Genomic DNA, 22,901 nt, shown 5'->3' on the forward strand with positions numbered 1-22,901 from the left:
TGGTGTAACCTTTCGTCCTCCCAGCCAGAAAACAAAACATTCCTGAGTAACGCACAAAACTAGCCATTTTCTCACACACACACACACACACACACACACACACTCTCTCTCTCAAACACATACAGACTCATCCACTAAGCATCTATGCCCATATGTTCAAACACACATCTTAGCTATCTAAATAGGCCTACATCTATTGTTTTTAACATAACAGTATTTTTAAATATATTACACTACTGTTCAAACTTTTGGGATTGTTAAGATTTTTTAAAAATACTTTTATTCAGCAGGGACACATTAAATTGATCAAATGTGACAGAATGTTACAAAAGTTCTCTATTCCAATTTCCAAATAAATACTGTATTACAGCATATTAGAATGATTAAAATACATTTTAAAATTAATTCAAACAGGAAACAGTTATTTTAAATTGGAATGATGTTTTTTTGATCAAATAAAAAATGATCTTATTTCTGAAGGCATTATTGTCTCGCGAGATCTGATGCGATATTTTGGCTGTCGTGGACGGTCATTTTAATAATGCAAATGGGGGGCGCGTTGATTGGTGGCAGGAAGGGGGGGGGGTTGACAGACACCGCAGGTAACTTCAGCATATCATTCCAAAATGACATCATGGCACAAGTTGTGAATGAACCCGACCTGGCCGCGACCTACGGAATTCAACCGTTATATGTATGAGCCAGACTCTGAACCTGAGCTGGAAAGGGAAGATGTAGAGTCGATGGAAGGACGTCTACATCAAGATGTCTCTGAATGGTAAAGACAATCATTTTGACTGAGACATACATTATACCTTTTATTTAATGTAGATTACATTAACGGAGATGTAGTCTACTTTTTTTATCAGCTTACAGTGGTTATTGGGATCAACGTTTGCTATCATGTGGTGTTTTTGCCTTGTTTCACGTTGTGGTTTTTTAGACATTCAATATTTTTCTTCTACAGACATGTAACGTGATCTTTTTCTTTATGTTTATTATTACTTGACTGTTTGTTTTATTTATCTATCCTTATCTATTCCTTATCTAAATCAATACAATTATATGTTGTCATAGATATATAATATACAATTCTTCGCCTGATATTGCCCCAAATTTGTGAACGATTCCGGCGTAAAATGATTAGCACAGACACCTAACGTTAAGCCAGTGGGAAGGGTTGTAGGAACCGCGTCATTAAAAATGAATTTAATCCACTGGTCCCTGACAGCTTGGTCCGTTCTTGGGAGAGAAAACACATTTACATGTTGATTCTGGCAGTCCACAGCAACTCACGTGTGCACTACGTTTCTGCATCTTTCGCGACTGAATATGAGGGGGAGAGGGGCAGGGCGGGCTTCCTGCAGCATAGGTCTGCGGTGTCCATATATGGTATATCCTGCCCCGTCTTGACGTCAAGTCGGGGCAGAAATTAAAATCTCGTATTTGAGTGCGCGTGCACGTGGGCTGGTTTACGAACCCAGGGGTAAACAAACGCTTCACTTTTAAATATCGGCTTCCCGGCCAGTGTATAATCGTTAGGCAATCATAACATACATTGATTCTCGTGGAAAAGTGAAAATTACAGGTCATGACTCCTTTAATATAAATTAATCTAAATGCTTCAGAATAGCCATATCCTGATTTAATTTAACACATTTTTCCCAAAGGAAGGTTTCCTCAGAATTAGCTCACATCTGCGGACATATTTGTCCCCCAATGTATAGCTAAGTAATAAATTAAATCATTTAAAGCACTTTCTGCCTCTCTGTAATTGGTCGATAAATCAGGCATCAATCCACAAATGGACACACCAATAGCCTCTTTTTATGTATTTACAACAAAACTTGCTCTATAGTGCACTAACATAAATTCACCGTTAGTGCTCTAAGAGAGAAAGTAATACAGGTTTAGAAAGACATGAGAGTGAGTAAATGATGACAGAACTTTCATTTTGAGCTGAACTATTCTTTCCAGAACCTGCTCACTTAGCTGAATGTTATCAGTACTCAAGTAAATTAGCTTTCCTTAATATAAAGTCTTATGCTATAAAATGGGCCTGTCGCAGGCTGTCATGTTCTTTTCTGTAAAGATGGAGATCGCTGGGTGACAAATCACCTGCAGATACGTTTGAAGCGGATGTTCAATATGTACATGGCAGAGATGCGTTGAGTGTTTAGATTGATTTTTATGTCCTTCCAGATAGAAGATTGATAACTGGAAACTCTCCACTTTTATTGTATTCAGGGTTCGTACAGATACTGTAAATTGAAATTCCAGGACTTTCAAGGACTTTTCAAGCTGTACTTTTTGGTTTTCAAGGACTAACATCAGAGATCGCACTTATCAAACAATATTTTTTAAACTCAAATTACAGATATAAGGTATCCAAAATACAACTTACAACGTTTTTAATAATATATATTAAATACAAAGTTTATAATAGCTATTATTGTTCTATAAATAATATTTTATTTTATAATGTTGGCGTACTTGGCGTATCGAGAAAAGGTCTGATGGAGGTTTATCAGACGGGCTGCAGTGTTAAATTTTGCGTGAAAAGATTGCATTTGTGCTTTTTTAACAAACAAAAAAAGAAATTTCATATATTTTGTATTTAAATTAGTCAAGCACTTTTCAAGTACCTCTTCGTAAATATGGCTGTTTTCAAGGGTATTCCAGGCCTTAAATTCATTACTTTAAGCTTAAAGTACTTTAAGCACCTTGTACAAACCCTGATTTACAAATCTAGACGACACACACAGGCTCAAATGAATGTTTATATATTAGAAATGCACACCACAATCTTTAAATAGGCACTTAGGACGGCACACAATTCCAAAAAACTTTTTGATATTCCCGGAGGGTTTACAGCCCTTGTGTTTGTTTGTGTCAGCATTAAAAAAACCTATAAAACACTTCGCTTTAAGAGATGGGGCTATAAACAGCCTCTATTTAGCAGTGCTGAAATAATAGCATATACCCTCTGACACCAAATATATGAGTATTGTATTCGGATATGAGTAATGCCCAAGTCATAAAGAGCTCAGCATCCCACGCTGCAGTGTAATATATGCCGTAATGTCCGTGCCACCGGCTGTGTGTGTATCACCACTTTTGCTTTGCTTATTGCTCCTAAGGTGCTGCACATACCTGTATTTATTTAGAGAGAAGGATGTAAAATGGAGTGAAAGCAACATTTTTAACAGAGTGAAAGGTCACAGCTGTTTATTATCAACCACCAGCCATCAGTCAGGGTTGTGCAGCGCTAATAATAGAGTTGAGAAAGCTTCCTGAATTTGAGTTGAATTCATTTTAAGCCAATTCAAAACAACGTCCTCTCATGAATTAAAAACGAGCAAACTCAAAAACAGGCCCTAATCATTATTAACAGACTACTGACATTGTAAATGATTGCCGTACGCTGTCTTTGTCTCTCCGAAACGCACTCATGCCGGCGGTGAAGGTCTATCCATCAAGCTGATGGTTTAGTGGCTGAAGATTGGAGGTAATTGTTTCTCAGGCTGGTGTGGTCATTAAGAGTGAGGTAGACAGCAGGAGAGAAAGCTGCACTCTTCCTTGCACCGAGACAGCATTTTAACTGCAGGAAAATACAGGCTTTTCACAGAGCTGCCCTGATTATGCTCAACAAACCCTCCATCAGCCCATCAACGCGCTGAGATGCACGCTGAAACTGTCAAAAAAAAACCTGTTAAGAGCAGAGGTGGACAAAGTACACAACTTCCTTACTTGAGTGAAAGTTCAGATACTACTGGTCAAATATTACTCCGTTAAAGGCCAATTTTTACTTAGGTAAAAGTACAGAAGTACTCGTTTTTAAAAGTACTAAAGTATCAGAACTAAAAAGTAAATGTCAATGCATTGTTTTATTATTGTTGCATTGTTGTATGTAATACTTACAGTACCTTATGCCTCTGAATATATGCCTGCCTACCTATCAATACCACATTTATCTCTAGAACAGTTCCAGTAGTGGGATTGAATGTGAGATTGAATAAGTGCACTCAATAACATCCACAATGGTTTCGGACACCCAAATGGCTGTTCCCTCAAATAGTGCCCTATTTAAAGTTTTTTGGCTTTTAGTATGAATATGTTAGCCTTACTGTTATCTACAAGCTAGCGTGCTCCAAAACAATGACAAAATTTGCATTTAGAAGACCAAACCCAACGTTGAAAATGAAAATCTGAAAAATCAGATTGACGTTAATCTCCAACGTTGGCCAGACGTTGTATTGTGGTTAGAAATGAAAATCGGGTTGACGTCAGAAACCAGCATCAGTCGGGTTCCGACGTCAATCTGACGTTGATTTCTGACATCAACCCGATTTTCATTTCCAACCACAATCATCCCCTGACTGACGTTACCACTTTCTACTCAAGGACCTTGACAGAAATGTAGTGGAGTAAAAAGTACGATATTTGTCTTTCAAATGTAGTGAAGTAAAAAGTTTCCAGAAAAAATAATACTCAAGTACAGATACTCAAAAAGTGTACTTAAGTACAGAACTCAAGTAAATGTAGGCTACTTTGTTACTGTCCACCTCTGGTTAATAGTGTGTATCAGGGATGGAAATTAACTTTTTTGTCCACCGGCCACTGTGGCTGGTGGATTTCAAAATCTACCAGCCACTCAATGTTTTTACCAGCCAATTTCTTGTTTTTAACCGACAATGTGTAACTGCATGTGAAAATTAATACTACTAAATTAATCTACAATACTTAAGCAGTTTATTTAATCTCAAGTCTCAATGAAATACTGACATTTTCTCTTTCTCTCTTATATATATTTCTCTTTTTTTACCTGGATGTGGCATTTGAATGATTCGTGGTCTTTTATGGCTTCCAGTTTTAGGTTTTTAGTCCCAACAATGAAACTAGGGCTGGGCGATATGGACCAAAAGTCATATCCCGATTATTTAGACTGAATATCTATATACGATATATATCCCGATATTTTTTCCGCAAAGTGAGAGCAAATGTTCAGTCAAAGTCAAAGCCAAATATGACATGTCACAAGTAGTTTTATTGAAACCGGCTATTTCCACACACACAAGTACTGTCCCCCTTTACTTAACATAAATTGTAAGAATATGACTAATAGTAAAGACTAGTACTAATAAATAAACATTAGGCCTATGCTAAAGCTATTAAATAGCAGTCCCAAACTAGTTTTTGTTAATACAATGTTGGTATGAGCCACTAGAGTCATTTAAAAATATAAAAAATAAAACAAAGAAAAATAAAGTGGCATTTTGGGGTTAATATTGAAACGACAGTTACCATGGTGAATACACAATATTAACAATAACTGTTAATGAACCATGGAAACTGCTCCTGGCGAATAGTATGAAAATCATCCCTGCATTACTTTTATTTTGTGTAATTTACAACGTAACGGCTTTGCATGCTCGTAGTTTATTTTGCACTTTATATACAGTGAGGCGATACACAGCGCGCCGCCACATTTGCGCGTGCAATTGAAGAGTGTTCGCTACGAGAACAGGATAACGGCTGACGTGACAGGACAAGAAAGTCCGTTTTTCTGAGGTGAAAGACTTTATTTCAGCGTACACTTATGTCCTCTAAAAGTGTCCGCCGTCTGTGTGAAACAGTATATTTTTATTTACCCGCCACGGTGGCCGGTAGGTGAAGCGAGTTTACCCGCCACAACACAAAATCACCCGCATTTGGCTGGTGGCGGGTGCTAATTTCCATCCCTGGTGTGTATGTGTGCATGATTGAGTACACGGGGACTGTGTACTCAAAACAGGTGTTTTAAGTGTTTGTCCATTTGTACTAGACTAGTGTAAAGTGCTCAATAGCACTCATTACTAGAGCTTGTTACTGCTGTTTGGATTTGAACAAACCCCTAAGTATTAAAGTTCAGCTCATCACCTATTATTTTGGACATGGATGGGACCTCAAACTGTGGCAGCATCTTGAGGAAAGGTATGCTATTTCTTTTCAGACGTACTATTTTCATCTGCTACATGATGAAATGCGTCAAGTCCCCTTTTTCTATAGTGCTTTAAACAATACAGACTGTTTCATAGCAGCTTTACAGAGATAAACAGGAAAATAATGATTCAGTGATGCAAACAATTCTATTTCTGCAGTAAAGCAGTTTTAAAAAGACAATAGTGACTGACACTGAGCGGTAAGCTTACAAAGATTAAATTTGCTGTAAGGGTACAGTACCTGTTCATTAACTCTGCTGTGGGACGGCCCGTGGTGGATCAGTATCTGGACTATGTCCACATCACCTCTCCATGCGGCCAGATGCAGAGGAAAACAGCCCTTACTGTCGGCCACATTTGTAGAGGCTTCAAACTGCAACAACTTCAACACCACGTCCCTGAGAGAAAGACAAATAAGAAAAATTTCACGTTTTTGTAATTGTGTGGGCAATTTTCATTCTTAAATAACCAAAATCACATAAATCTTCTGTGGTACTATTTAACTACGCAGGCACGATATGAAGGGGGTAATTGTGCTCTAATCCTAATAATACATAATTCATGTTATGCAAAATCCCTCTCCCACTTTGGCCTCATTCTTACAGCGAGCATTTAAACCACCCAAAAACCTTAAACTAATCTAATTCCATTCCTGCATTAAAAAAAAAAATCAGCCTAATCTGACACTGCCCCATCCCATAAACCCCTCACTAATCAAATAAAACTCTATCCACCCTAATATAGCTGTCTCCAGAACCACAAACCCTGCCCTAATTAGACCTCACAGCCCTTTTCATAAACCCCGCCCTAATCTGACATCACACTCTTCTAATCCTGATGTATATGAGCTGGATTACACCTCTGGAATCTCAAGTAATCCTGACGTCAAGCGTTTTCCCTTTTTAAACCCATAACACCATGTTGGGAGGGAGTGATTGTCTGAGATGTTCTGGAGTGAATGTGTGCGAAGCTTCCCAGCAAGCAAGAATAGACGCACAGGCTATGCATAGAACATGTCAAAGAAATGAAACCAAACACCTTTTAATCACTGTTGACTTTGCTTACATGATGGAATATCATACATCTCGCAAGGTATTTTGGCAAAAACGACATGTAACCTAATTCAAGGGTATTTTGGCTAGAAGTGGGTTACTTATAGCCGGACTGTCTCGGGTCTATAGTTAACCTAGATAGTGGAATGACAGCTATTGCTTGCTGGGTTGTTATGTGTAAGCGTACATTTGATTGAGCATTAACTGATTTGCACGTTGATTCAGCAGTTCACTTTTCAAGAACCTGTAAATGGATTAGAGAATATGAGTGTGTCACCTGTGTCCGTTTAGAGAAGCGTGGTGCAGAGGTGTGTATCCTGAGCCGTCTGCACAGTTCACATTGAGGCCTCTCCACATGCTGCAGAGGAGAAGAGATATTGCTCAGTACAGATCAGTAAACACACAAAAAAAGACATCAGTACAAACCTACTATACACCTAGAACAAAACCACATACAGCATATTTTTCATGAGTTATTTCTTTAAAGAGCTGATCTGAGAGCTGATACAGCAGAGATTGTGTAAACTACACTCATGCCAAGATTGCTATGAGACTCTCCCGTTTCTCACGATCTCCAGAGGACCTTAAATGCTGCTTAGAGCACACACACATACACACACATTTACCTCAATATCTAAATGGGGAAATACCCCTGAACAAGGGTTTTCACACTTTTTCTTGTTTAAGAAGAGGAACCACATTCTAAATAAAAAGGCAAAAAAAAAAAAATAACATCTACTAATATTAACACAAACACAACGTCAGAAAGGAAAGAGAGCTTCCACAAAACTATGTAGATTGAATTATTTTTTAATGATTTTTATTTCTATTATTATTCTATTATTAAAACACAAATGTGTTCAAATATTTACACAAATTTAATACCTTAGGTTAACACATTAAGTATGATAGCCCTAAAAAAGTTGTATTATTTATAAATTATTGTATTATATTATTTATAGTATGTCCTCAAGAGAGGTTTTTGTCAGATTTAGCTACATTTGTAATTTTTAAATCTTGCAAATAAATCAATAATTGCATAATGATGGCAGAAAAAACATTCATTCTCCAAAAAATATATATTTTTTAAAGTCATTCATTTTCCAATTATAGAATAAACAGAAAGCACATTGTGTTCACGCTCTGTGACTTTGTCAAATGAGAGATTGTGGTATAAAGATTGCTGATTTATTGTTTAATCGAGGCTACTGCAAGTAATACTTTCAGATACTTTCTCTCTATTTCACACACACACGTTGGGTTTCCATGTTTAATGGGGACTTTCTATAGACATAATGATTTTTATACTGTACAAACTGTATATTCGAACACCTAAACTCCTAAACCTATCCATCACAGAAAACTTTCTGCATTTTTACATTTTCAAAAAACATAATTTAGTATTATTTATAAGTTGTTTTCCTCATGTAGACCACACACACACACACACACACACACACACACACACACGTTAATACCTGAGAACATGTCCATAACCATCAGTCAGTACTGATGTCTAGACTGATAAGTAGACTCACCCTAGATGAGGAGGACAACCACGACCCATGATATGACTCACAATATGACTGACCAATCACAGGACAACAGGAAACACGCTCACTCACTCACTCACACACACACACACACACACACACAGTGTCCCATGCTGCCATAAATAGACATTCCAATAGTCTGCAGAAACAACATTAGACAGAGAAGCATGAGAAAACTTCTTAAGCTAGTTCAGAGGACAACAACTGAGAGTGTGTGAGACTATGAGGGAACCAGAAATATCAGGACCCTTTAAAGGAGGATTGTGCGTTCAGTATAACTCAACACAACATAGAAAATCATTCTGACTCACCCCTCAATAAATTCTATTTATTAATTGACAATTCAGGATGCAAATATCAAGAATTTTTTATGAAATCTTAATAGAAGATTTGTTACTGTCTCTTATGCTCATCAAGTCAAAAATACAATAATATTGTGAAATATTATTTAAATTTAAAATAACTGTTTTCTATTTTAAAATCTTTTTTTTTTTTTTAAATGAACATGAAAAGTGCCACATGATCCTTCAGAAAACATTTTAATATGATGGTGCTAAAAGAAACATTTCTTATTATTATCAATGTTGTAAATAGTTGTGATGCTTAATATTTTTGTGGAAACAATGATCATTTTTTTCTAGGATTATTTGATGAATATAAATTGCAAAAAAAATTTGAAATAGAAATATTTGCTAACACGTCTTCACGGTCACTTTTAATCAATTTAATGCGTCTTTGTATTAATAAAATAAAAGTATTCATTTCTTTACCAAACTTTTGCATGGTACTAGTGTACTTAGGTTTTGCTTTCAAGAATGTTTAATGAGGATTTAAACAAGGAAGTATTAAATAGGACAAATATAATTTCCCCATTATACTGCAAGTGTCAATTTTGTTTGCTTTTATATAAAAAAAAAAGGGACATGTCAAAATATTTTCTGTGGTAGTAAGCCACCTTTAAAGCTGAACTTATATTGAACCCGTAACATTCCTTAAACTTCAGGCATACAAAGCATGTTCTTACACCATCAAACATCAACCTGAGAGTCTATCAATCAAACGATCAGAGAAAACCCCCTCAGAAATTCTGTTTCATTCCAAAGGGCTGCTTTTACTCCACACACATACCAGATGAGCTGCTCTATTCAGCACAGATATCATGCATTTTAGCATTTGTTTGCCGCTGTGAAGGACCTTTGTGCAGCAGTACACATCAAAGAAACAACAGAGAAGGTACAAATTGAGTTAGTTAAAAGCATTAGATCGAGGCCGTTCCTCAACGGATTAGGCAACTATGCAGGGTATTTCCTACATCAACTACGTCAAGTGTTTATTCCCTCTGCATTCAGCAGAGGTCACAGTCCGCGGCAGTGCGATTGTGATGTGGCTGGATGAACGTCTCATGCTGATGATTCTGGTGAGACAGAAAGATTGAGATAAAAGTATAATATTGTGACAAATGGGAATCTAAGCATCATTTCCCTCTCTTGAGCTCAGAGCGAGGGAAAGCCCTGCCTTTGCTGTGAGCGTATGACTCATCCTGTGTGTGGAGAGCACCGGGGTGCTGCACTGAATACAGTATATCAGTATCACCCAACCTGACACACACACACACACACACACAGCAGCGCAGAACTAATTGGCATAGCTACACACTCTGGAATCGTGAGTAGTTGGAAGAGCATGAGGGAGGGTTATTGAAGAGGAGGATATGAATAGACGTGGAGAAGTCGACAGAGAGAGAGCTCTGACTGAGAATTGACAACTGCTCTCTAGACACACAGTCACAAAAACAAACTTAAAATATCTCACATAGACAAACCACTCTAAAAAAAAATTGCCATCATTTTGCACAAAAAATACTTGTAATGATTTTTGTGCCTCTTACGCTCACCAAGGCGTGATCAAATATACAGTAAAAACAGTAATATTATGAAATATTATAACAATTTAAAAGAACGGTTTTCTATTTTAATACATTTTAAAATGTATATTATTATGATGCAAAGCAGAATTTCAGCATCATTACTCCAGTCTTCAGTGTCACATGATCCTTCAGAAATCATTTTAATATGCTGATTTGCTGCTTATTATTATCAATGCTGAGTTGCATGTTGATTCTTTGATGAATAAAAACAGCTTTTATTTCAAAAAGAAATCTTTTGTAATATTATAAATGTCTATACTGTCACATTTGATCAATTTAACACATCCATGCTGAATAAAACTGTCTTTCAAAAAAAAAAAAAGAAATCGACTGACCTCAAACTTTTGAACAGTAGTGTACTTTTTTCTTTTTTGAAAGAAATGTGAGCACAGACATTTCATGTCATAAACGGCTTGATCGTTCATTCATTCACTGTTGACTACATAGTGAATGTCACACGTCATTGTTTGTATGACGTAACAAACATGTTGAAAGCTAAATGACAAAATAAATCTAGTTGACAACCAAATCTGAACAGAGAAAAGTTGTGTCCCAAATTATATACTACACACTATGTATGAATGATGTGTGAATTGTAGTATATTCTCAAATGGAACAAGCATTCAACGTTTTCCAGTTACACGTCATTAGCATTTACTTAGCACCTCTGCTATTGAAGTGAAAATTGCGACTGTTGCGTGCATGAAGTATGACGGCGTAGATGTATGTAAAATGGGACATGCCCATAAAAATCAATTCATTTGAGTTATCAGTAACTCATGACAGTCCCATGACATGTGCAGACATGTTAAGATACGGTCACATTTACCATTGATTGACGCTGACCAACAGAAAGCTTGGTTTGATAGTGACTTCTGTGCTTGATTCATCTACACTATTGATATATTAAATAGAACTTTTTTGCCATGAAATTTTGTTAATGTAACCGCACTATTACACAACAAAGTGTAATACTTGTAAAAAATGTTTGCGTTATCCTCAACATCGTCTATTGTGTTTAAAAAAGCAAAACATAAGGCTTCCTGCATCCTTATTGGTCGATTGGCCCATATTGTTTGAAGTGGCTCAATCAGATTGTGCGTCAGATTGACTGGCAGGGTCTGCCGATGCCCCTTTCCTTTCATTTCCACTGGAGGATAATTAAAACCAGACACGAGCAATCAATAACTGCAACGTACCCCGAGGGCACAGGAAATGCACTGATGTCATTGATTCTCCCATGAGCCCTCTGAGTGTTATTGGGCGTGTGTGGCCTCCTTATGAGAGATCACAGACATATGAACACGCTCAACAAAGTCTGGCACGGCTCGAGATCTTTCATGTCTACCTGCAGTCTGTTTCATAACAAGCAGCCATTTCTTAGTAAAATCTAATTACAGAAAATCGCTTTGATTAATGATGGAGCAATTTGTTGTTACATACATCACCAGTGTGGGAAACCTGACACGAGCTTAAACATCAACCCACGAGGAAAGTTTCTACGTCTGTGTGTGAATGTGTTAAACAGATTTTGTATATCCAGCGCTGCCAAACGATCTGAGCAGAAGCCGAATTTAGATTTTAACAAGCTGCTCTCCACGTAAGCAAAGCTTAATCAGAAAGCCCAACACAAGGGAGCAGTATGAATCCCTCAGGCCTACCACAGTCTTAATCTCTACTTGAAGGACAAACAATGACTAAATGATACACAAGCGAACATGTAGTAAGAACAAAGTGTGCTTGTGACATCTGTGCTAAAGGCCAGTTGAGTGTGGATTACCGTATATACAGTATTCTGTGGTTACCTCTTACCAGAGTTCTCGCCAGTGTTTGACCACCGCTATCCCACAATGCATGCTGCCACCCTGACCAGCCAGTCACAAATGGGCTTCAGTTTGGACCACTGTGTGTGTTTACAGTCCCTCTGTACTAACCAGGCATGCTGTATTTCTGTCAAGCGTCTACATATTTTCTAAGGCAAAATCCCAAAAAACTCCACAAGCCACACAAAGTTGCTAATGATGCTAAGCTAACAGTGTGATACTAAGTATAAAAAACACATCAACACAATTATATTTAGGCCTAGTTAAATAAGCAACTTTTCATTAGACTATTTGAATCAATATGTTTGGTATTGAAGGCTAAATGTTTGTACTAGAGTTGCTAATGTTGCTAAGCTAACAGTGTGATACTCATGAAAACACAAAAATACCAACAAATATTGTATTTCGGGTTAAACCGGAAATATTTTTATTAGATTGAACCATTTTAATCACTATTTTTGGTAGGCTAAAATTATTGCAATAGAGTTGCTAATGCTGATACGCTAACAGTGTGATACTTGTGTACGTACAAAAATACATAAATACTGTATTTCCTGTTAAATCAGGCAATTTGTTTTTACTAGATTTAACTTTTTTAATCACTAATTTTTATATTGAGGGCTGAATCTGAATCTGAAGTCAGCATATCAGAATGATTATATGAGAATGAATGAATATGACTGGAGTAATGATGCTGAAAATTCAGCTTTGCAAACACTAAAATACATTTTAAAATATATTCAAGTAGAAAATGGTTATTTAAAATTGTAAAAGGCTAATATTTCAAACTATTACTGTTTTTGCTGAATTTTGATTAGATAAATGCAGCCTTTGGAAGCATATGAGACTCTTTCTTTTTTCTTTCTTTTTTAACACAAAAAAAATCCTATTGACCCCAAACTTTTGAGTGGTAGTGTATATTTTCCACTGAACTGATTCCAACGCATTCTGGAATCGCCTTCTACACAAAGGATAGATTTGATTCTGCATTGGATTTTGGCAGCATGTTGTCCACCTTTTGGAACAGCTTTCTCGTTGGGAGCATGCCAATGACACCTTAAAAGGCTGCCTAAATAGGCAGCTCTCGAAATTTTGGAGCAGTGCTGATGCAGATGCACTGTGGGTTCTTTATATAAATGTTCAAAAGTAACATTAAACCAAGCACACATATCAACCTAAGCATTTAGAAACACACTTTGCTGATGCACTAGACAGAGGTGGTCATCGTGCTTGCCAGATAACTAAACTCCAGGGTCTTATTCTGGATTTAGCTTTGATCTACTTTAGAAGAAAGTGTGTGAGAATAAAACAGATCTGACCACACCAAGCACTTATGTGCCTGACCTGACCTTAACTATTGATTACCAATCTAAGAGATGAAGAGAACATGCTCTCCTCCTCTTTTGGTCTTAAGTGTCCAACCTGCCGAGGATCAAACAGATGATTCTCCAGGGCATCAGTGGGGTCAGAGATCCATCACCTCGCTGTAGTTACCTACAAAGACCTGGTGACTAATTACTGAGAGTGATCCGGATCATCCGTCAGTCAAGGAGGACAGTTACATGTGCTGACATCCACTCTGCCTAACAAAGAGTTTATCTGACCAATTACAGGCCACAAGATGATACATAAACATAAAACAGGCGCACACAAACATGGCTATATATGGACTTTTTTATGCTCCTGCATTTCTAAAACTAGCTTTACCTCTCTAAACAAGCGTAAACATGCAGGGAGAAGTGTTTTTGTGTATAAATCTCAAAGATAACGGTGTTGAAGTATCTTACACCTGTGCCATTCACTATGGTAACCAGTTGACAGTTCAGACATGATGGGGTAGATATTTGAAAGGGTTTATGTTTGTTAGGAGAGCAGCTGTTTGGTTTCTACACATCCTCATCCTCTTCCGAGACCATTACTTGCCGTCAACACGACCCATCATCACGTCACATGTCCCCGCACGTCACGCTAACAATAAACAAACGAATAGAATATATTACAGTGTCTGACTGGAGACTGTCATAAACATAAAACATCATCCCACGGAAAGAAAAATGTGTCAAAATCAGCTATCTAGCTATGGAGCAACGTATCTCAGAGATGGATGCATGCATTGATATGATGTTTTTCCGAATATCAACACGGCTGTGAATCAGGAGCCGAGTGACAACGTGGTGATATTCGGGGGAAGAAACAAAGATTATGAGTGTGTGACGTAGCTTTTATACAACTAAAGAGGTTCATATTGAGCAACTTACATTTTAGGCTCAATATAGCTAGTTGTTTTGGCTGTTTTTGCTCCACCAACGCAAATAGTTCCAAACACAGCCACAAGAGAATCGATGGGCGTCCGGTGTTCATCAGGGAATCGGAGTTTTGGACGGAATCGGTTGAATGATTCGATGACTCAAACGTGAATGATTCGGCGTTGTTGAACGAATCGTTTGAATGTACGATTCAATGACTGTTTCATTCCAGAATGAGAGTATGCGCTGCTACTTGAATCTACGAGATTCAATCGAAGATTTGAACGAATCGATTGAAAGAATGTATTCAATGCCTCACACTTAGACCTCCCGCCACCTACTGGCGTAACGATGTAAGCTGAAAGAGTGACTGAAATATATACTATAGTTAATGTATTTATACATTTTACATTTTTATTTGTTTTATCATTATATATATATATATATTTTTTTTAATTAAGCATAACTATTGTTCATATTCAAGTATTATTAATTATTTAATCTGTTTGTGCTATACAGATATGAACAATATTAAGCAACCTCACTATCTATCTATCTATCTATCTATCTATCTATCTATCTATCTATCTATCTATCTATCTGATAGATAGATAGATGTATGTATGTATGTACAATAATGCCAATAAATTGCTTTAACATTACAATGTACAATTAAGAGAGTCTGGGATGACAGATTGTCATGCGACTTTCTCTGTCAAATGGGTTGAGTGTAAAGTTGCTCACACACAGCTGGGTGCAATTACTCCCCACAAGAAAGTATTTTAAACACCAGTAGACTGTTTGGACTTTCACTCTATCGACTCTATCAAAATAGCTCTCCCATAAAAACTCTCCCACTAGAACCAGCCTCTTTTACACTTACTCTCGTACGGAAAATAACAGGACATCAGGGACTGAACACCAAAGAGAAGACAGCAAGAGACTTAGTCTGATTAAAATGATGAAAAGGGAAATCTGAATGAGTACATGAACCTTGTCAGAATTCATTGCCACTCGATAAAAACTAGGCAGGTGATGAAAGGTGCTGTGTGCGCCTCAAGCGGATATCTGTCACTGCTCCGCTTTAATGTTAAACATCGTGAAATAGGATTGGGAGCCTCGAGCAAAAGGATTTCCCGTTCTCCTCTCCTCTCCCTCGCTCCCTCTTTTAATCTAGCCACTTTATAAATGATGTATGTGTTACATGTGCCCAAATATGCAGTATCATTTCCTCTTTCTATGGAAAACATAACCAATTTCATATACATAGTAATTATTATTATTATATTTCAGTTAGCAGCATACACCTTGATTAATAAAAATGTACATAAATTATGTTTTATTAAAAATATATATATAATAATAATTGTCTTGCTTCCTGTTCCATGTGCTTCAAAGGAAACAATAGTAGAAACATTTGAGAATTACAAGAATTAGAATAGGGTGTGGTTATTCATTTTTGTAATGTTTGAATGCATGCACATGATCTTTTTGCAAAACAAAGAATGCAGGATAAATTGCATGTTTCATAAGCTATAATGAAGATTCATGATTACATAATATACAGCGATGTTTTTGATGAATACCATCTTCATTTTAATGTATGACTCCGTAAATCCTTATTGGAGCAAGGCCATTGCTACCGGCCAAATTCATGTTTACGATGTACAGAAGCTGGAATAAGGCACACCCAATCTGTGACAGGTCAACCAAAATGCTAGGGAGGTCAGAGGTTGCTGACCACAATAGTCATTCCACAGAGAGTGCTGCAAATGGTATGTTAGCATGAGTGTGGAGTCTGTTACACATGAGTAAAGCCTTTGAGTCACAACCCGAGCAGAAGCGCTGAGCTCTGATGGTTTAGAGGTGAAGACGGATGTTCGTGCCGCAAACAAACAAAAATAGTATAGCGGACAGCAGTGCATGTGCCCTTGTATAAGGACATCATGTGATGCATGAACAAATATCCAGAGAAGGGTGGACCTTTATACACACACACAAACACAAGGTTTTGTATAGCGAGTAGTGAGTTCACTGTATGTATAAAACATTACGTTTTCTGTTGTATTATGAGTTCCAAATGGTGGGCGCGTGCTGTGATGGTAATTACAGATCTCTGCTCAGCTGCAGCACAAACACCGGGCTATGTCACACCACGGTCCATCTGCGGTGTGTGCATTAGACTTCTGTGATCAGAGAACAATTCTTCCCATAACCGCATATCAAAGTCTGCTCTGCCTAATGTAATGTGCATCAGAACTGCACAGTTGGTAGGCTATCAGATTTTTTGTACTCTCATTTAGCTGACATGATAAGTAGCCTACTATTAAACAGATAGTTCACTCACAAATGAATATTCTTATGAATATTCATTTACTCACCCTCATGTCATTCCAAACCCTGTATGACATTCTTTCTTCAGTGAAATGTAAAAGAAGTTGCTAAGTTGATCGGGTTGCACACAATGACAGCACTCTGGAATACTTGATTCTTATTGGTCTAAGTGTGTGTGCGTGTGTGTGTGTGTGTGTGTGTGTGTGTGTGTGTGTGTGTGTGTGTGTGTGTGTGTGTGTGTGTGTGTGTGTGTGTGTGTGTGTGTGTGTGTGTAGTCACTGCAGAATTCTCTTTACTCTAAAGATAAGAAAAACGTACAAGAAGAAATTCTGAGAGAGTAATTGAACATTTCTCCAGGTGAATTTGCTGATGTATGCAGAGACCGGTCTCGCTCTTTCACACACTCTCTCGCTTATATTCTCTGTTCTCGCTAAATTATCTTTATACTAACCGTGAGAAGAAACCTTTTTTTATTCACTCAAGAGATTGAGAAAGAGAGTGTTAGAGAGAATTAATTCCACAAAAATGTCTCAGTGACCACACAAAACCATTACATCCTCACTGTCAGCCTGTTGCAATGTTGTGTTTCAGGGTAAAAACAGATGACAGGCAGGCTGATGCTTAAACAGTAGATACGATAATGACAGACAGGCACTTTTATAATAGGAAATCTAAGACAGACAGACGTGTTCTTGACAGATAGACACTTCAGTGACAGACAGATGCTTTCTCTGCAGTGACACACATGGCCATCTTCTGTGCCTGCTGCAATGACCGAAGAGCATGTTATCACAATACAGCAGACATACTGAGAGAGAGAGAGAGAGAGAGAGAGAGAGAGAGAGAGAGAGAGAGAGAGAGAGAAATGTGCTGGTGTTACCTCAAGATAGAAATACAAAAGAAATCAAGTCAAGTCCCCTTTATATAGCGCTTTATACAATACAGATTGTTTCAATGCAGCTTTACAGTGAAAAAAAAAAAAAAAGCATTTCGGCTGTTGTACAGCTGAAGTCAGTTACATTCAATTATTAAATGAGTTCATCTATAAAGAAGTTCTTGAAAACAAAAATGATGCCATCGTTCAGCTTAGTTCAGTTCTCATACAACAGCGTCGGTACAGTAAGATCAATAATATTGTGGAGTAAGTATTCCCAACTAAGAAAGCCAGAGGCAACAGCCTACCAAACATTTGCTTTGTCTTCAAATAAAAAACTAAGAATGGAAAAAGCATGAACTATTCAAAAATAATATGACAGTTAAATGATCAAGTGATTGAGTCGTGGTTACTGTGACTGTGGTGGTATAGGGCACATTTTAAATATCTTTTTAAAAACAGTCATTTTTTAGAGAATTTTCAATATACAGACCCTTTCCAAAAAAATTGAATATCATGGAAAAGTTTATTTATTTCCATAATTCCATTCAAAATGTTAAACTTCCATAGATTATAGATTCAAGGCCCACAACTTAAACGATTTCAAGTATTTAGTTGTTTATTTGTACATAATGTGGGCTTCCAGTTTATAAAACCCACGAAAACAGGATTTCAAAAAATTTGAATATTACATGAAATCACACAGTATTACACAGTGATACCATGGTCATTGAACCAGGTTTTGGTTCTTTTGGCAGTGTGGGCAGGTGCAAATCCTGCTGGAAAATGAAGTCAGCATCTCCATAAAGCTTGTCTGCTGAAGGAAGCATGAAGCGCTCTGAAAATGTCCTGGTAGACGGCTGCGTTGAGTGGACAGCACAGTGGACCAACACCAGCCGATGACCAACACAGACTGTGGAAACTTCACACTGGACTTCAAGCATCTTGGATTGTGTGCCTCTCCATTCTTCCTCCAGACTCTGGGACCTTGGTTTCCAAATGAGATGCAAAATTTGCTCTCATCAGAAAAGAGGACTTTGGTCCACTGTGCTTTATTAAATCCAGAGTCAACGCAGCCGTCTACCAGGTCTACCACACTGCCAAAAGAACCAAAACCTGGTTCAATGACCATGGTATCACTGTGTAATTACTGTGTGATTTCATGTAATATTCGAATTTTTTAAAATCCTGTTTTCGTGGGTTTTATGAGCTGGAAGCCCAAAGCCCAAAGCCCAAAGCCGGCAACGGTCGACACGCGTTCACAGGAGATGGATGCTGGCGTATGACGTAGGACGTAGCATTTGATTTAGCTATACTTCGATCTACGTCACGACGCTTACTACGCTACGTCCTACGTCATACGCCAGCATCCATCTCCTGTGAACGCGCGTCGACCGCTACCGGAAGCCAGTTATTTTCATTTATAAAGTTTTAAATATGTATATTTTTACGACAAAACCGCACGGATTACATTCAGAAGGCCTTCGTTTATCCCCCTGGAGCCGGATGGATTACTTAACATTTTTGGCCGAACTATCCCTTTAAAACAAATTTTAACATCATTTTAACTTAAAATTGCACTAACACACTAAATTACATCTTTAAACACCACTGCCAAACCAAAAGCATAATTTGCTTGTTCCTGAGGGACTGCAGGAAATATTAGCATACTAGTTCTGGAGATTTACCTCAAAATAAACACTTCCTCTACACAAATACACACATACACCCTTGAGTCAAGGCCCTTGTGGCATTTCGAGTAATTACTGTATGTTGCAGTTTTGTTTCCGAGTGCCAAATGGCTTAAAACGAACACAATACACACATACACAGAGCAAACACACACGTATACAGCACAAACAAACATATACACACTCTAATTACATCTACATTAGCAAGCCAAAGCAGTGGACAGTAAAGCTGCCCTGATGAACTCTTTGCCCACACACACAAGCACAGAAAGACCATGTGATGAGTCAGTTTGTGGTGAGGGATTCATGAAAGCAAACCCTGCTGAGATGCCAAGAAAGAACACTTACAAAGCACTAATATAGACTAAACAGATCAACTAAAGCGCACGTGCACATGAACGACACCTCAAATCGCGCAGCTTTTTAAAGAAAGGTATGATTTTTGCCTGCAGGCGAGTGATAAAACAGGCATATTCTTTGGGCTGCTTGGAAATGAATCTGTCCTGCTGAGGAATGGACTGTCACACCTGTACTAGTGTTGTATTAGAATCACAAACATGCAGCTACCCGTGTAATCGTTCTTTCCTCGTCACTGTCAGCACTTTGATGGATTCGCCACAGCCTCATTCTAGCATGACAGAAAAAAAAAATCCCATTTTACTGCTCCTATATGTTCTGATCTGGGATCTGTGGGGTTCATGCTATCTTCTTGTTTGTGGTCACAGGTGAGTGTCATCGGTCTGTTCTGGGATCCATCACATTCAATTTAGAGCTTTTAGTACATGTCTTGAAGTCGTCTATATGCTAAAGAACTCATAAGAGATTACAAAATAAACTTAGCAGATATACACATTTAAAATATATTATTTTTTTGTCTGTGAAAACAGACCAGTATTATTTTAGTGTTAATTTAATACCATTATAGTACTTATTCATATTTTGAAATAACATTTATTTTAATTTTAGTTTAAAGGCAGGGTAGGTAGAAATGGTCTAAAAATTTCATTTTTCAAATTTGTTTAAACTTTATGTACATATCAATACATAATTAAAATGTAAGTACTCTGAAAAAGAAAGTATCAAAATCGAGTGTCTGTAGACCTCTCACGACTGTTTTAAAGACATCTCATTATTTCCATTCACTCCACCCCCTCATTTCTGTGCTTCTTCCAAAGCCACGCCCCCAAAACACATGAACGCGCGACTCCGACCGCTGAGCTAGAGGACGCATTATTTACCTGAGACAAGCGGAGGGGAAGGGGCATTTTTTTGCCTGGTTTGCCTTCACTAACTGCATATGCCGGTACTGTAAATTTAGATTGCTCTTTCTCTGCCATTGTTTTGGTATTCCTAGGTTCAGTGCCTTCTTCTTCTTCTTCGATAGATTTTATTGGCAGCTTGCAAACATAGTGCATTACCGCCATCTACTGGACGGAGGTGTGATCAGGTTCCGTGCCTCTCGCACTCCTCAAATCAAACGGTCGCGCGCAAGTGGGCAGGTGCTGTGTGGCAAAAGGGTGGTTGCCATGGTTGCGAGAGAGTGACAGTCGCCTAAGCCAATCCTTTGATTCGTCCCGAATCGAAATAATGAGCTGTGTTTAATACAGATTAAACGGTCTAGAGTCACTTGATTTTTATACTCTTTTTTTCAGAGTTCTTACATTTTAATTATGTATTGATATATATAGAAAGTTTTAACAAATTTGGATCTTTAATTTTTAATAAATCCTACCTACCCTGCCTTTAAGGTTTAGTATTTTTTATGTGCTTTATGTCATTTTTTATATATTTCTATTTAGCTTTTTAGTTTTAGTAATTATAGTACCTCAAATTAAACTTATTTTATTTTATTTTGTTCCCAAGGCAAGATTTCTTTAAGGTTTTTTTAGGTTTAATGTATTTTTATTTTATTTTTTCAGCTTTGTATCAATTACCAAAAATGATTTTCAATAGTTTTAGTTAACAATAACAATAATAATACTAAAAACAGACCAAAAATTGCACAACAATTTTTTGTCCACTCAAATGCTCGCAATAATTAGAGTTTCCCTCCACTAATATCACTAACTTTTAGATTTAAATTGCATATTATATTGGGCTGTGGAGCTTTGAGTTATAATAAAGATTTTGTAGACTCACACACCTCATGTCATATTTTTTGCATGCAAACACATACAAACTTATGGCAGATGAACACACACTGTGGGTATTATTCTGAGGCTAGTCTTGTGATTCAAATCCTCTATATGTCCAATGAAATGCTCAAATTTCTTGGTCCTCTTTTATGAGAATACAAGCAGCATTCATGTTGACATCATTCTTTCCACAGGCAATCAATGGCCTTTATTATTTGTTTTGGAAAACTTTGTGTTGCCTATAAAAAAAAAAATCTTAGGACTTCTTGCTTATGTCGTAGCTGTGGCCTAGCAGTTTGCCCACAATAAAAGTGGTAGAAAGGCCAAAAGCTGCTAATTTAGCCAGTTGTTTCAGTATAATTGAGTAACACAGGATAATATGTGGGAATGTGGGAAATCTAAAATGGCCTAAAAAAGATTAATATTGACACTCAAGGTATGTTAAATAAAATAAAATAAAATAATAAAATATTTAATAAAATAAATTTAAAATAAATTAAAAATAAAATAACATTTTATAAAATGAAATAAAATATTTAAAAAATAAAATAAAATATGTATTTTCTTTATAAAAAAAAAATAATAAATAAAAGGTAATAAAATTAAATTAAATTAAATAAGACAAAGGTTTACTGATTTTTTTTTGTAAACATGGATACTGTATACAAAGGAACATGATAAAAAATGATCGTAATTTTAAAGGTAAAAGACTGTAAAAATGCTACAGTGAAAAACTGTTAATTGGTTAACAGAAAGTACTATATACGGTAAATAACTGTGATAGATCTAACGGTACATTTAATGTAATTTTGCTGTAAAATACCGTTAAATTTACAGTTTTTGAAAGTGAAAAAGAACAACTCATTGTATAATTTACAGTGAAAAACCGTAAATTGCCATTCCCACAATTCCCTGTGTGACACTTCACATTTTATGTATTTTTGTTGAAATAACTGTTTCTTTATAGTTTTTTTTTTTTCATTTTTTCTAATCAGTTATGTACATTAGGGTTTTATGTTACATTTAATGTTGTTAAATTAATGTTTATTGCATTTTTTAAATTTCATGTGTTACCATGATGGTGTTTAATGTTTGTGTGAATGACACTATGCAGCTTTTATAAATTAGTATTAACTTTCTTGTGGAAGAGCTGCTTGTGATGAGCTTTGATTGATCATGTGACTCTCATCACTGCTGTGATTGGTGGTTATCAGTGTATTACAATGGTACAAAACAGATATTAATAGTTCAATAGGATGGTAAATTCACATTATATCAGATAATA

At 36.9% G+C, this 22,901-nt stretch overlaps 1 protein-coding gene across 5 annotated transcripts in view; it reads right to left on the bottom strand.

Annotated features, from left to right (window-relative positions):
* The window catches only part of anks1b (ankyrin repeat and sterile alpha motif domain containing 1B), a 173,372-nt gene that overhangs the window by 127,336 nt on the left and 23,135 nt on the right, over positions 1–22,901 (bottom strand). For 4 of the 5 annotated variants that reach the window (XM_084407339.1, XM_084407344.1, XM_084407343.1 and 1 more), the window contains exons 2-3: positions 7,311–7,391; positions 6,223–6,379 (exon numbers count right to left, since the gene is read on the bottom strand). In XM_084407339.1, coding sequence (XP_084263465.1) covers positions 6,223–6,379; positions 7,311–7,391 — 238 coding nt within the window. Of the gene's footprint in view, positions 1–6,222; positions 6,380–7,310; positions 7,392–14,594; positions 14,683–22,901 lie in introns of those variants that run through there. The other variant, XM_084407345.1, reaches the window with a different exon arrangement.

Source organism: Rutilus rutilus (genome assembly GCF_951802725.1).
Source record: "Rutilus rutilus genome assembly, chromosome: 4".
NCBI classification, from domain to species: domain Eukaryota; kingdom Metazoa; phylum Chordata; class Actinopteri; order Cypriniformes; family Leuciscidae; genus Rutilus; species Rutilus rutilus.